The sequence below is a fragment of the Cherax quadricarinatus genome, chromosome 23 (genome assembly GCF_038502225.1).
Source record: "Cherax quadricarinatus isolate ZL_2023a chromosome 23, ASM3850222v1, whole genome shotgun sequence".
Classification (NCBI taxonomy): Eukaryota; Metazoa; Arthropoda; class Malacostraca; order Decapoda; family Parastacidae; genus Cherax; species Cherax quadricarinatus.
Window position 1 is genome coordinate 10313800 of NC_091314.1, and position 17196 is coordinate 10330995.

The window sequence follows — 17196 nt, forward strand, 5'->3', positions numbered from 1 at the left end:
TGGAAAGCAGATTGCCTGGGACTACACATGTGCCGCCACATTGGCAGACACCTACTTGCCATACTCCGTAGTGGAAGGGGGTGGAGCTGCCAGCCACAGGGAGACTCAGAAGATCCGCAAATATGAAGACCTTCCCCCTTGCTATAACTTCATTCCAATAGGGTCGGAGACCCTTGGAGCATGGGGCAAGTGTGCTCTAAAGTTCCTCAAAGAGCTAGGTGAAAAGCTCATCATAGAAACCAAGGACCACAGGGCGACCAGCTTCCTCTTTCAGAGACTCAGTGTTGCGATCCAGAGAGGAAATGCCTGCAGCATTCTGGGCACGCGGCCCACCGCCGGGGAGCTGGACGAAGTATTCGAGATGTAGCTCTGAGTTACCTATGTTGTTTTACTTTGTATCATATTTATGTGAATGTTTTGTCAATGTATTTTGTCTTTAAATAAAATATATATATAATTAATATAGGGGGTGGTAGGAGAAAATTCTCAAACAGCTTCAGGGAGAATCTTGAGTTTTCCCTGAAGCAAGTTTATTCTTTTCTCTGAGGATGAGGGTCCCTATAACAGTTCTAGAGGTGGTACCTCCCTATATTTAATTATATATATATATATATATATATATATATATATATATATATATATATATATATATATATATATATATATATATATATATATATATATATATATATATATATATATATATATATATATATATATATATATATATATATATATATATATATATATATATTTATATATTTATATATATATATATATATATATATATATATACATATATATACAGTAGGACCCCACTTATACGGCGGGTTAGGTTCCAGGCTGTCGCCGGAAAGCAGACATCGCCGGAAGGCAGAACTTCATTTTTTTTCCATTTATAAATGCATATAAATGCCAGACAACAAGTTTACACTAAATTATATTAAGTTAGTAATAGAACTAGGCATTAAAAACACACAAAGTAAAATACAGTCACAGTAAATTCATTACTTATCTTAAAGTATTTGTAATCTTAATGTAGGGAGAGAGGTGAGTAGTACTTATATGCAGGAAGTCAGGTGCAGGTAGCCCAGGTGTAGGTAGCACTGGCTCCCCGTCTCATACTTAATATACGATATTTAAAACATCCCAGAGAGGTAAAATGCACATACAGTACACTCATTATTTACCTTAAAATATGTGTAGTCTTAATATAGGAAGAGAGGTGAGTGGTATTTATTTGTATAGAGTCAGTGTAGGTAGCCGGTAGGTGTAGCCTGGGCTACACCTACCGGCTACCTACACTGTGGCCCAGAGCCATATTATTAACATCAACATGCCTTGTTCACTGAATTTAATAATTTCTAACAACTACCTTTAGGTGCCATCATAAATGAAGGTAGAAGCAATGAATAATTCATGCCAAAAATTGTAAACAAAAGCGGAGTGAGGGAGTGGCTGGGCCAAACGCAGATTCATACACGTTTTCTCTGATGGCTGAGCAGAGAAAACGTAATGTTGTCCTTCCACCCGGCTACCACACAGCTCCACAAGTATTATCAGAGCACACATAAAATATGCAATAAATGCCAGACAACAAGTTTACACTAACTTATATTAAGTTAGCAATAGAAATAGGCATTACAAACACAATAAAAGGTAAGATACACATAGAGTACACTTATTACTTACCTTAAAATATTAATATTAATGTGTGAGAGGTGAGTGGCAGGGTGTTTATTGAATAAAATCAGAATAGAACACCATTATCTTCTAACTTGGCACTTAAAGCAAGAGGCTTACGACTTCTCTTTTTATTACAGCTAACCTTAGATGCCATCGTCAATGAGAGCCAACTAGTTAACGAAAGAGTAAACAAGAGAGAGAATGAGATACAGAGTTGAGACAATGTAAGAACACAAACTGAACAGGTAGTGGACGATCACTTGGTCAGGCGAAATAAATGCGTATTAATATGTGTCTACTTTTAGTTCATTCACGTCCATTTGTAAGAGTTTGTAAAACATTTACCTCAATATTTTTTTATTTTAATAATAATTACCTCACAATACAAATACTCTTACATTGTGTACAAGTTGTACAAGTTAGTTCAGAATAAACAAACAGCAACACACCATTTTTAGAGTGAATGAAGATAATAATATTAATAATAATAATAATAATAATAATATTATTATTATTATTATTATTGTTATTAATATTAATATTAATAATAATAATAATATTATTATTATTAATATTAATAATAATAATAATAATATTATTATTATTATTATTATTTATAATAAAAAGCACTAAACCCACAAGGGTTGTGAATTGCTATACATAGAGTAAAGGCATATGAAAAGAATATTTTTCTACAGTTATCCCCCAGTTTGACTAGAGAAAACGTAATTCTTTTGACACTACCTACACAGCTGCTTCGTAAACAAATATCATATTTACATCAATTTTTATTCTGAGTGTATGTATCATGTTTATATGCTATGTAATGGGTTTCATATATAATTTTGAGGAAAATATCATAGATGGATTAATGAAAATGCCTATATTGATGTAAAATAAGACATTTAGTGTGCCCAAGAGTGATTATTATTACGTAGTATTGGCGTCATGAGTAGAGAGACTTAGCGATTTTAATGTGTACCTGCACACCAGCACAGTGTGTAAGTATATTTAGGTACAGGTACACATAAGTATAATTATCAAAGTACATATAAAATATGCAGTAACTTCAAAACACTTGAAATTTTGGAAAGTTTCCTGACATAATAGATGTGGTCACGGAAAATGTAAACAAACCGGGTGGGGGGGGCGCCGTATTTGAAAGACTGCTTGCCGTATAGCAAATTTTGGTCATAATTTGACATCGCCATATTAGCGGAATGCTGTAAGGCGAAATGCCATAAAGCTGGGCCTTACTGTACGTCGGTAAGTGAGGAGAGGCTGTACAGTCCCTCTTCACTTAGCAACATACTCGTTTACTGATGCCTCAGACTTACAATGGGCTCTCTGACCAGTATTCATACCTGACGAGATTTTAACTAACACAGCGGCAGCAGAGGCAGCAAGCTCTGTTATTTTTCTCACCTGCAGAGCCCACCAATGCTTCAATGATGGCCTAATTGCAATCATAACTGCACTAGCGTACGTAGAACCCAGCATGACTCAAGATAATTAACAGTGGTACCTACAAACCGAAAAATCACCGAGTAAAGCGAAGACTGCCCCACAAACTCCAAGCTCAACCCCGCTGCCAGACGACTACCTACTTCAAGCTCTTAACTATCCTACTTTCTTCATCTAACCACAGCAACTCCTGCACTACTATGAGACCAGCTACTAGAAGAAAGAGCACTAAGAACAGCAAGGTAGCGCCTAGAAATCAACTATTCCATAAGAGGACCCAGCAGGACGCCGGTGCATCATCCACCTCCCTTACAACCCAGAGCGATGCATCAACAACAACAAACATGGTCGACTCACCCACCAACCCAGGCAACTCCACAACAACACCAACTGTGACTGACTCTCTCTCTACCTCTACTACCTTCATAGGATTTAACCCAGCTGATATGCTCCCAGGTATGACTAATGATCCTGATACACTAAAGCACTACATCACCACCCTAACGGCGGATAACTTAAATCTTCGTGCTGAAAATACGTCTCTTCGTGCAACAATAACAAACAATGAATCTAAGTTACTGCATCTTGAGAACAAGATCAACAACCTTGAACAACAGCTAACATCATCTGGCATGACTGATTTGGCAAGACCCTCCAATCAGTCATAGCCAGTCACACAGACCAAATAACTTCCCCAAACGCGAAGATTGATAATGTCGTCAAGGACTGGAAAATAAACATGGATACCCAATTGATCAATTATTTTGCTAACCAAGATGATAAGGCAGAGCAAGACAAGCTATCTGATGCAGTAGTAATTAACAGTCCACTCTTTCCCAGTGAATTAAACCATTCCAGCTGCAAAGATATAACTCTCCAGATCATACGTGACCACCTACATGTTAATGTACCAGTGTCGGAAATAAAAGAATCACGATTACTAGGGAACCAAAGTAGAAAAAGTGTTATGCTCAGATTTCACACACAAGACAGGAAAAAAAATCTAATAATTTCATCTATAAAAGCAAAAAAAGATATATACATAAATGAGTGTTTCACAAAAAAACGACAGAACCTCCTGTACAGAGTGAGAAAGCTAAAACGTGAGAATAATGATAAATTTCACCAGTGCTTTGTATGTGATGGACAAATTCTAGTAAGAAAAACAAATGTAGGCCGTGTGTACTACATTACAAATGAAAATGAACTAGCAAACTTCCTTCATGATGCAAACATTACAGAGTCTGACTGATATTAGTGACCAAATCCTTACTATGTTAGTGTATGTTACTATGTCATTATTGAACTAATCCCTGTATTATCACCTCCTAGATAGTATTTACTACCTCACTATCCCAGGTGTCCCACACAGTTCTTTGTGTGACCCAATTTGTGTTATCTTCCCAGATTCCCAAATCACAATTTATTTTTTGCTAATAGGATACTTAATAGGACTGTTAAAATTCTCTTATAATCATACCTAATTTTCCCTTTTCTCCCAAACAACAAATAACTAACTAGTGTATGTTCTTACTCCACTACTGTGCAATACTTTGAACCTTCCCTCACTAGCTAGTATCAACTACCTCAAATAATATTTCTATAGTGATATTAATTGCTCAAACTTTATGCTATAAGGCAATTCCTACTCTCAGATTATTTTCATATCTTAGTGACTATATTGTGTGTGCAATTAGTTTATATTTCAATTACATTATTGTTCAAGGCCCAAAACTATCTTTTGCTAGCTACTACCAACTACTTCATATTAGTTTTTACTTTTTATAGTACAATTAATTGCTCAACTTATTATATATAACAAATCAGATCTTACTCCCAAATGAATAATCATATCTTAGTTACTATCTGCCAAATTAACTTTGTTTACCATTATTTAACCCTTTGACTGTCGCGCCCGTATATATACGTCTTACGAGGTACCGTGTTTGCCGTATATATACTCATAAATTCTAGCGGCTTCAAATCAAGCAGGAGAAAGCTGGTAGGCCCACATGTGAGAGAATGGGTCTGTGTGGTCAGTGTGCACCATATAAAAAAAATCCTGGAGCACGCAGTGCATAATGAGAAAAAAAAAACTCCGACCGTTTTTTTTAATTAAAATGGCGACTTTGTGGTCTACTTTCGTATAGTATTTATGGTTGTATTCTCGTTTTCTTGGTCTCATTTGATAGAACGGAAAACATTTATAGAAATAGAGGTGATTTTGATTGATTTTACTATAAAAAGAACCTAGAAATGGAGCTCAAAGTAGGGGAAATGTTCGATTTTTGCCAATGTTCAAAAGTAAACAAATGATGCCATTGTCCAATAAATGTCCAACTAGCCATTCTAATATGCAGTCATGAATGGGTTGATGTTATTTATACAATTATTACAGTATTGCAGTAGTCCACATAATAGTAAGTCTTCTATTTTTTGTTTGAATAAAAATTAAAAATAGAAAGCAAGAGTAATATCAGAGGGGCCTGGAGACATGACTGATGAGCAAAGAAAATGTTATTTTAGGGCCAGGAATGTCTGCATTGTTCATTCTGGACCTTATTTTGAAATTGTCATTTTTTTAGTTTTCGTGAAATTGGCCAAATTGCAAATTTCTGACCACATTATTAAGTAGTTGAAATCGGTAAATGGGCAGTTTCTTGTACTCAATCGATAGAAAAAATGGAGTTCTAAAGAAATAGCTATGAGTTTGGGCGACTGGAACAATGAAATGAGCCGAAAATAGGGCTCAAAGTGGGCAAAATCGTCGATTTGTAAACAGCGCCGAGGTCACTAACTTCGCGAGAGCATAATTCCGTCAGTTTTCCATCAAATTTCGTTTTTTTGGTCTCATTACAATCTGGAAAAGATTCTCTATCATTTCATAAGAAAAAATAATTTTTTTTTTTTTAAATTTTGCGACACCAGGAGACACCTCAGGATTGGGGGTTGCGACAGTCAAAGGGTTAATTTAGTCCCTATATATTTTCTCCTTTATTTTAGCTGTAATATAGCTTTACATAACAACCTTAGTTCACATATTCATTATTGTTAAAAATAATTAAGGTGCTATTCTCAGGTGCTAAAGTGTAATAAGTTCACTATTTTGCCATAATATTCCCTAGCTCATTTATTTGATTACCACTTTATTTGTTCACCACAATTTTTTTTTTTTAGTCACTTTTATATTGTCACCTTTATTTTAGCTTTAAAGAACTACCTTAGCCCAAATTTTTACATTTGTTAAAATAACTCAGGTGCTATTTTATAGCTTTAGAATATTTACTTTGTCTTATACTTAATTCTAACTATAGATTCACTATAAATCTTATGATAACAAGCATTGATCCTGATACCAACCTCTTATTGAATGACTCAAATGAATCAAACAGTAACTGTAATTACTACACAGCAGAACAATCAAAGGCACTTCTCAGAGCCAACAAAAACATAAGTGTCTTTAACTACAATATCAGATCTTTAAATAAACATTATGATGACCTCATAGCATTACTAAATTCCCTGCATGCCAGTATATCCATCATTACACTCACCGAAACCTGGCTAAAGCCTGATACTACAGATGTCTATGCCATTCCTGGTTACACAGCCATACACAACTGTAGGCCAGATCAACAAGGGGGTGGCACAGCTATATACTACTCAGACCAACTAGAATGTATCACTAATACTTGCACAAGGGATGAACATGGGGAATATATAATAGCTAAATTCAAATCCAAATACCTACAAAAACCTCTCACAGTGATAAACATCTACAGAGTTCCACAATCAAACATTAGCCAATTTAGTCAAAACCTAGGAAGTATGATAACTGATGCACGCATGAACAAAGATCACTTACTACTCTCAGGTGACTTCAATATAAATCTCCTGGAAGACCAGGACCCACACATTACTGAATTCACAAACACTATGAGTAACTGCATGTTGCTACCATCAGTAGCAAAACCTACAAGAGTTACGGAGACTAGTGTTTCCCTACTAGACCACATCTGAACCAACACCATATCCCCTTTAAAATCAGGCATAATCACAGATAATACCACAGATCACTACCCTACCTTCCTCATGGCAAGACAGTGATAGTATGATGGTGAAAGCATTTCTGTTTTGGGTCACCGTATTTTGGTGGGAGATGGCCAGCATGATAAAAAAAAAAAAAAAAAAAAAACTAGGAGTAGTTTCTCCTCACATAACACAACTTTTGCTTCACCTGGACACTCTTAACAGCTTGATTCTCAAGAGAGAGAAGTTGGGTTTCATTGCCTCTTATGTACTTAAAGAGTCCTTATACCACAATAGGAAGTGAGAGCTATGATGTCATCCTACTCCCCCCCTCTCTGCACAAATATGATAATTCCTCTATCTCTCCATTGAGAGGTAGAGGAATTAATTGCGAGAGCAGTTTACATCTTGTGATTAGCAGATAAAAGACTGAGCCTTCATCATTAAAAGTGCTGAATGCCCCATATGGGTTTAGTGCCTTATGTAAATAATGTACTGTATAAATATAACAATATTTATCTTATCTGGCTCTATATTAATGGTTCTAGCCAAGGATTCTAAGAGGGTCAGTTCTACAAGCCATTTCCCCTCTATTCTTTATTTTGGGAAGCATTCTGCTCTCATTATATATGCACACCAATAATTCCATATCACTTAGGTTTCTTGTTTTCACTAGTGCTGTATCTTAAAAAAATCAACTTTTCCTTTTTTTATCATTATACAGTCTAAAGATTGTTTTCTAGCATGACATACTGCACCTTTTATACCCTTGATAGACCTTTGATGAATTCCAAGAGTTTTTCTACTCCCAGAGCCCAGCCTTGGGTGAGGCTCGTCTGGTGCCTGCCTGGTCGACAAGCCTTAAATTCTTTGCTAAATTTCAACCATGTCTTCCCCTTCCCCATCATTTCTTTTACTCTCTGGGTAAAAATAAAAAAGATTTATAAAGATATAAAATTCACATGATATAGATAAGCACTTTTATTATTTTAAATAATCTTTATATTGTTACTGTAAAGTCACGAGACACAATATGATGGTAATAATGTAAAATATATCAAACAACAGCCATTAAATAACACTCCATTTAGTCTTTACATGGCTACACATGGCACAAGTCACATGTCTCAGGCTTGGCAAGAGAGGCAAGCTCAGCCTTATTTTGAACAGGTTAACCCCTAAACGGTCCAAACATATATATATATATACGTTCTTACGGCTAGCAACTCAAACGTATATATACGTTTTAACTTTCCTGCCTCCAAATTTGGCACGATTGGCCTGAGATGCTTGGTCAGCATAGAATGGGTCTTAACATTCGGTGTGCCCCATATTAAAAAATTTGGGACCACTTAGTACCTTGTGGGAGCACCAGTTAAATTGAGCGCCAGCTCAAGCAAACTATGCAGCAAACACCAAGGACTCACTGATGTAATGTCATATTAACACTCCTCTTTTAAGAGGAAAGTGATGGTAACCCCAAGTTTAGGGTCTGTCTCTCTGTCTCTGTCACTGTCTATCTGTCTCTATCTCTTTTTATCTGTCTCACAGGTACACACAAATACAATTATACATAGTGTAAATTACCTAGGATAACCTAAAAAATCTGAAGTGCTATACTGTGCTTGTAGATATAATGCATAAACATACCTGTTGGTTCACAGTGGCTCTCTCTGAGACAGACAGAGAGACAGAAAGAGACAAGCAGACAGAGAGACAAGACAGAGAGACAGATAATCAGAGACAGAGATAGGAGCTCATCAAATGTCATCCCTTATCTCTGCACCCTTGCTGGCGCCCATCAAACGTCATAGCTTATCTCGTCTTATCTCTGCACCCTCGTTGGCGCCCATCAAATGTCATCCCATATCTCATTTTATCATTGCCCTCCCAGATGCTTGTCACATTGCTTCAAGAGAACTTCTTCTTCCTCCTCCTTCTTCCTTCTTCTTCTTTCTCTACTCCCGTGTATCCAAAACATTGCTGGGACCTATAAATACTTTGTATATATTCCTAGACAGTAGTAAATGACGAAAGCAGGTGTAAATGTCAACCTGTCAATGTGTTTGTAACAATTTGAGTGCAATTTCAGTACCTAATATTAGTGTCAGAACAAAGATTGGTTATGAAATGCCAAGAACTACAATAAATTGTAATTATCAGAACCAAAAAATTATATAAAATAATATAGAAATGAGAAAAAATGGTATATCGGCAACACTTCCTCAAGCGGCAGGACTCTATGTTGCCGTCAGGTGAGCATTAAGTGCCAACTTTGCAGCCTCATCTCTCAGTGAGTACTGACCCTATTTTTTTTATTTTAATACTAAAACACTTAAAAAAAATTTCTCTTTATTTCAATGAAAAAAAAAACTATTTTTTTTTTTTTTTCAAAATATTCGGGGCACTGGGGGAGAGAACATATATATACGTTTGGACTGTTTAGGGGTTAAAGATAAAAGATACAGGACTCCTAGACCTGGCAGGGGTGGTATGAGTACACTTGCTTCTAACAGATGCAACAATAATGTCTCATTTTTAAAAGCTGCATTGTGGACTAAACCATTTATGCTTTCATACCTATCTTATGTCCATATTATATTGTCTAAAATACACCTGAAACAGTGTCTGATCACCAAAAACTTAGAAAGAGAAATAGAATAGCCAATAAGTTTTGACTCCTGCAGTCAAAGTCTATTATTAAAGAATTCTCCACTGAGAAATACGTAGACACAAATGCGGTTACAAGGAAGCTTTACTAATGATATTTCACCCATGAAGAGCCTTTATTAAGTCACTTGATAAAGACCCATGCATTAGCTAAACATCGTCAGTAAAACCCTGTCTACAATACTGCCCATCTTGTCAGTGTTTTAACCCATTACCTACCCTGATTCTCCAGTGTGCTGAATAATTTGCACCATTTAGTCAGATGATTTTCCTAACATAACGTGTGAATAACTGAGATATGTAACAAGGCCATGACTCTAGTATGTACCTGCCTCACCAGGTGTAGTGCAACACAAAGTACAGCAACTGGAGGGTTCAGTGTCGACAAAAACATCGGTTTCTGTCATCAGTATTATAAAGTTTTTTATAGTATGTGCTGTATTAAATTTCTACATTATAAAACAAAGCTCAAACAATATATATAATAAAAGGGGTAGGAATATGAATCAACCAACATTGTAGTAAGCAATTAGGTAATGGTTAATACAGAAAAGAACAGCCAGTAGCCTCACAACAGTGCCCAGTCATATACCTGGAAACTACTAGACATACAAAATCAACCAATACTCTTCTGAACCAGAAAAATGAATACATTCAAATAATAAAATATCATAGTTAAACAATATCTAACCTTGAAAAATAACATTTAAAATGGTACACCATGTTACACGAATCGGCCACCAATCAGGTACTGATTCCACTAAAAAAAAAAAAAAAGCACCCAGCCTAGCACTGAGGAACTTGGCCTGGCATGCCTGCTCATGTACTAGGATGACAAAGGCCGAACATAGCCTAGTATCACTTACCCACAAGCAATCCCATAGGGTGCTCACTCACCCCCCTTGTGTTATGAGAACATAATCCTCAGGGCTACTGATCACATCAAGTGTGTATGTAATGACACATTGTAGTGGTAATAATGTATCACCAACTTTACTAACTATACTTCATGAAAATAATATATTTAATAATGTACATATGTCACAATATTATTCTAAATAATTTTATATTACCATGATTTTTCAGCCAAGCAGTTTTATCAGCAAAGATTTAAACCCTCTGGTATGTATTATAACAAGATCTATTTGATGCTACATCTAGTATATAAACTGGGTAAATATACTTTTTCTTTACTTAACGCCTTAACACATGAGTTATGACCTTATATTTATATTTCTGACTCCCATAAGCAAGTTTACACTGAAGGTCTTGTATGTTACCATATATACTGTTTAAGGCTTATTATTATTAATGTAATATAATGCTGTCACCTGCAATCACCAAAAGCCAGACAGATCAGAGACCGGGTCGTGATTTGCAGATGGAGGATTGAGCCTCCACCACTCCGTGTGCTGAATGGCCCACACAGGTTCAGTGCTTCATGTAATACAATACAGTACACTAATGACTTGCATGTTACAAGCAAAGTCAATAGTATCTAGTAAACCACTGAAAAATTCTGGATAGCAGCCATGAATCAAAAGCCAAATAAATATTTGAAGACAGGTATTTAACTGGTTCTCAACAACCCTTCATTGTTATTCTGTCAACTCAAGTAGAGAGAGAGTAATTCTTGTGACTGCATGATCTTGTGTTTCTGAGTACAGTACATTATTACATCATGCTTATTTTCACAACAAATGTATTGGAAAAGTGTTGCTATAGTTTTACTGCTCCACAAAATTAGCTCTGCGGTACTGGAAACTCATACTCATTTTATCAAAAAAGAAAACAATAGCCTACATAATGCTGATTCTAAATAATAGTTCTTATCATCTATTATTACTCCATGGTTACCAAGTTTCCTGGAGAGGGAATAACAGAAGGCAGTCAACATCATACTAAATTATTCAATAGATTCAACTAACAACTTAAAATAACACACACCATATTCCGTTTATACACACACAAAAAAAAAATTGAACTCAGCTACCACAGAATAATCTTTAAGTCGGTTACAGGAATCATGGCAATCTTTGTGAAGGGAATCTTTTGCCAAATATGAAGAGAACATATTCGTATTGGCTATAACTGCAAAAATTTTATTAAAAATCATGAAAATGACATATACTGTACCACAATATTTATAAAAATGTATTAAACCCATGCTAACTGTAAATGCAGCAACATTAAACCAAAATTTAGCTAACCTCACTTACATTAGATATAATTAAGCTCTATTAGGTTATGCAAAGGTTTAGTAAGGTTAGGATGCAAAGTTACTTTTGGAGCAAATTAAATTTGAATATACCGCAAAGTGAAGTACATGTACTATGTTTATTCATGTGTTATAGAGAAGAAAAGATAAACTGTCTCTGATATGCTACTGGTGCATCAGTATAGTACAGTAGTTTCTATGAAGAGGTATGAAAAGCCAAGCTTTGGAGGTGGGGAGTATAGTGCCTGTACTTTGAAAGATGAGTGGAAATATTGCCATTACACGTGTATATTTAAAAGATTCAACACACCATAGCTTGTTATTTTATCACATTCCAGCTTTCAAGACAACACAGATGTAATGTTCAACACAGTTACATAAACTCATTTGGTTTCCAAGATTTTATTTGTTTCCTGAAGGGTACTGACACCATGACCCATTGCTGACCCATCAATCACAGCCTCTACACTCAAGTTTTATATTACAGGCAATGTACATCTCACATTCCAAACCTCAAGTAAAGTTTGATTGCTTTCCTGATTCCTTTCATAGATGCTGTATTACTTTGCTCCTATAGCTTGTCAAATTCCATGACTGCCTTTACTCAAGCCAGAAAGACAAGCTCACACACACCTGCTCAATGTGTTCCTCCCTCTCTCACAAAACCCTTTTTCACATCCTCCCCATTATTATTATTTTCATGGAAAAGCACCAAATCCATAAGAGTCATTCAATACCTGGGAAATAGGGGGCAGTCAGGTTTGATTCAAGGAAGAGGGTAGTTCCAATTTCTTGTATCAAGAACCCTTTGCCAGCATCAAGGCACCCCCCTCCTCTTATTAAAGGGTCATATCCTCTCCAAAACACTTCCTAGGGTACCCTCTGTCTACTTAATATTTATACACACTGTCAAAATTGATCTTACTCCATTAAATCTGCACCATAAAACTATCTCAACAAACCTTGGTATTTGTAATTTGCATTATAACTTTCATAACACCTCACTGGTTTCTGATTTCTCCCATCAACATATTCTCTACTTTACATTTTCACCATTGGTGATCTCAAGCAAGACACATCTGCTAAAACATCCACTGCTTGTGCCTCACACTCATAATACTAGGAAGCAGACCAGGTGTAAACCTGCAACCTGTTATAACTACACTTTTATCTATGTTGCTGAAATACTGTGTGAATGAACATATAAAAACGATATACAGTACATGTATCATTGTGGGATAACAAAAAGTTTTTTGTTACTAAAATTTTCAAGTTAAGGAAAAATATATTTTAAAGTTAACAAATCTAGTTAATGCAATAATCACGCAATATTTAAAATAAGCTAACTTACCATTACACAACTACTTAAAGAGTCAAAAGCTTTTCCAGCACAGTTACACACAAAGATAAGAGGCACTCTTAAAATATAGGATACAGGTATAAAGAAATTATTTAAATAACTAATTTTAGTCTTAATTCCAGTAAGACATCCAAATTTGCAATGCATGTTCAACAGTTCAATGTGCCACTGAAGATCATATCATTTGGATTAGGTCTGTTAGAGCAGTTATCGCAGCATATGGCTTCTCGCCCGTATGAGCGGAGATGTGTCTTTTGTAATTTATAAAACAATGGGTGGTGTAAGGACAGTAGGAACACTTGTGAAGCTTCCTGTTGAGGTGGCCCTTCATAAGTCCCATGGCTCCTCCACTGCCGACCCTCTGACCAGTATGGCCCAGCACCACCTGTAGGGTATGTCCGTCTTACTCAAAGTTGTACAGTCATGTAATTAAAATACTGCCACTTAAACATCTATGTACATACTGTGTACATTTGTTTAGCCTTGCCCTAATAGCAAAGATAATATGAATAACTATATTAATATTTTTCACAGTGCCTTTCAGGCTTTTAAAGAAAAACATTAATTATTGGATTTACTATATTACCTAAGATAATAGTACCCTATTTAACAATTAATAATTTGCTTTATGAATTTAAGTACAGCGGTACCTTGACTTACGAGTGCCCCAACTTACGAGTTTTCTAAGCCGTTGCTCGGTCAATTTTTTGCCTTGAGTTGTAAGCCAAAATCTGAGTTATGAACGAAAAAAGGTAATTTTGGGACTTGGTACTTATAAAACAATGCTAGTGCGATGTTCTCACTGGAGGTAATCATGTAATTATCTTTAGTTATTCTACAAAAAAAAAAAATAAATAAAGTTGCTAAGTTTTTGACATTTGCAAAATATCTTGCCTTTACTCCTACACAAATCTCAAAATATTTGAAATATTTCCAATATTCCACAAGCCAATTGTAGAACAGTAATTTTTTTTATGATTCCTGTCAATATTATCGCATTTGCTTCAATAATAAATGGTGGGCTTCATGAAATAAGTCAATAACTTACTTCCGAGATATTCGTATATCGCTGCACTAGTGATCTAGTGCAGTTAGCCTCTCAAAAACTCTGCTTTCTTTTGCCCAGGACCAGAGAAAACATCATAGGGAGGAGCAGTAATGATTTTATATGCTCCGACTGGTCCTGGACATTTGCCATATTATGGCCTATTTTATTCATTCTAAAGTACAGTATAATAGTACAGTATATCATCTTTCTATGTTGCTTACAGTGTTTATTATGTCATATTAGATCAATTCTGATAGATAAATAAGCTGTAGAGTTGATATTAGCATTATACTGAAGTATTTTCTCTTGCTCCTGGGGTGTTTTTTGGGGGGCTGGAACGGATTAATGGCATTTCAATTAATTTCAACGAGGAAAATTGATTTGATATACGAGCAAATTGAATTACGAGCTTGGTAATGGAATGAATTAAACTTGTAAGTCAAGGTATCAGCGTATGTTCCAATTTTAGATGATATATTTAAGGCTTATGATAAAATTCACTTAACCTGTAAACGGTCCAAACGTATATATAGGTTCACTACCCAAGTGCCCCGAATATTTTGAAAAATAAAAAAAATTATTTTTTAATGAAAATAAAGAGCACATTTTTCTAAGTGTTATATGATTAAAATAAAAAAATTAGGGTCAGCACTTACTGAGATATGAGGTTGCAAAGTTGGCACTTAATGCTCACCTGACGGCAACATAGAGTCCTGCCGTTTGCAGAAGTGTTGCCAATATACCATTTTTTCTCATTTTTATATTATTTTATATAATTTTTGTTCTGATAATTACAATTTATTGTAGTTCTTGATATTTCATAACCAATCTTTGTTCTGACACTAATATTATGTACTGAAATTGTACTCAAATTATCACAAAGACATTGATAGGTAGATATTTACACCTGCCTTGGTCATTTACTATTGTCTAGGAATATATACAAAGTATTTATAGGTCCCAGCAATGTTTTGGATACACGGGAGTATAGAAGAAGAAGAAGGAAGAAGGAAGGAGGAGGAGGAGGAGGAGAAGGAAGAAGGAAGAAATTCCCTTGAAGCAATGTGTAAGACAAGTGTTCAGTGACAAGCATCCAGGAAGGCAGTGATAAGATCAGATATGAGATGACATTTGATGGGCTCCAGCAAGGGTGCAGAGACAAGAGGAGATAAGCTATGATATTTGATGGGTGCCAGAGAGGGTGCAGAGATAAGGGATGACATCTGATGAGCTCGTATCTCTGATTATCTGTCTCTCTGTCTCATTTCTCTGTCTGCTTGTCTTTTTCCATCTCTCTGCTTGTCTCTCTGTCTCAGAGAGAGCCACTGTGAACCAACAGGTATTCTTATGCATTATATCTACAAGCACAGTATAGCACTTTGGATTTTTTAGGTTATCCTAGGTAATTTACACTTTGTATAATTGTATTTGTGTGTACCTGTGAGACAGATAGACAGACCCTAAACTTGGGTTTAACATCACTTTCCTCTTAAAAGGGGAGTGTTAATATGACATTACATCAGTGAGTCCTTGGTGTTTGCCCCACTGTTTGCTCTAGCTGGCCCTCAATATAACTGACGCTCCCACAAGGTACGTACTAAGTGGTCCCAGATTTTTTAATATGGGGCACACCGAGTGTTAAGACCCATTCTATGCTGAACAGGCATCTCAGGCCAATTGTGTCAAATTTGGAGGCAGGAAAAATAAAATGTATATTTATGCTTGGGGCGCTAGCGGTAAGAACATATATATACGTTTGTACCGTTTATGGGTTAAAAAATTAATATTATATTGTCAAAAATGATCTGCATAACCAATTTCATGTATGCACACAAACTAGTGGAATTCTTGATCACGTAGAGCATCTCCACATATGTACATTATTATTATTATATTCTTGGGGAAGTGCTAAACCCATAGGGATCATAAAGTGCCTGGGGAATGGGAGGTAATAAGATTTATCCAAGGTAGGGAAGAGTAGCTCCAATTTCTTGGACCAAGAGCTCCATGTATGTTGAGCTTTGACTCCAGTATTCTCTACCAGTTACTAGATTAATGGAACCAGAATGGTATGTAAATACCAGCAAGGTGAACCATACGGCGCTTCAATGTAAAGGATACCTTCATTAATGACAACTTTCCTGTCCACGCAGTGGGCAAAATGTTGTCATTAATAAAGGTATCAGGGCCATTTGTGTGTCATTTACTCCACTAGATTAATATCTAAATAACTATGTGAACTCTGCATAATCTCCAATGCTTAGGTTCACATTTTAACAAGTTTTTCTTGGCAACTTCTGAATGTGTACATTGCGTTCATTTCAGTAAGACAACTAAGGATATGAAACTGTGCTTACACATAAGTATCAACTTACACATTCACATTTTCAGATACTGTGCACATGTCTTAATGACAATGTGAAAGCTAATAAAAATATATGTATGAAAATGTATTTATAAAGAAAAAAATGGATGCTCTCATTAAGTCATTCTACATTACGTTATTACTGTAACTACTTATATGAAAATTATAAACTGTAAGTAAAGCTCTTAAAATAAACTCTGGCCTTATTACCTGTACATTAAATACTTTGTTACAGTATACAAAAATTTAAACTTTCTTCTTACCTTTGGTATATATGTACAATATATATGTATGTATGTATAAAACTTTTCACATACTGTCAGGTAAATAATTCTTTCACTAAGACTACTGTAATT

The 17196-nt window shown here is 35.5% G+C and overlaps 1 protein-coding gene across 14 annotated transcripts in view; it reads right to left on the reverse strand.

The window, feature by feature from the left end:
- Positions 1–17196, reverse strand: part of LOC128685599 (protein bric-a-brac 1-like) — a 518998-nt gene that overhangs the window by 120765 nt on the left and 381037 nt on the right. For 2 of the 14 annotated variants that reach the window (XM_070087918.1, XM_070087916.1), the window contains one exon: positions 8145–13812. The exons of the other annotated variants lie outside the window; for them this stretch is intronic. In XM_070087918.1, the coding sequence (XP_069944019.1) occupies positions 13603–13812 (210 nt within the window). In that variant the 3' untranslated portion in view covers positions 8145–13602. Of the gene's footprint in view, positions 1–8144; positions 13813–17196 lie in introns of those variants that run through there. 14 annotated transcript variants of the gene reach the window in all.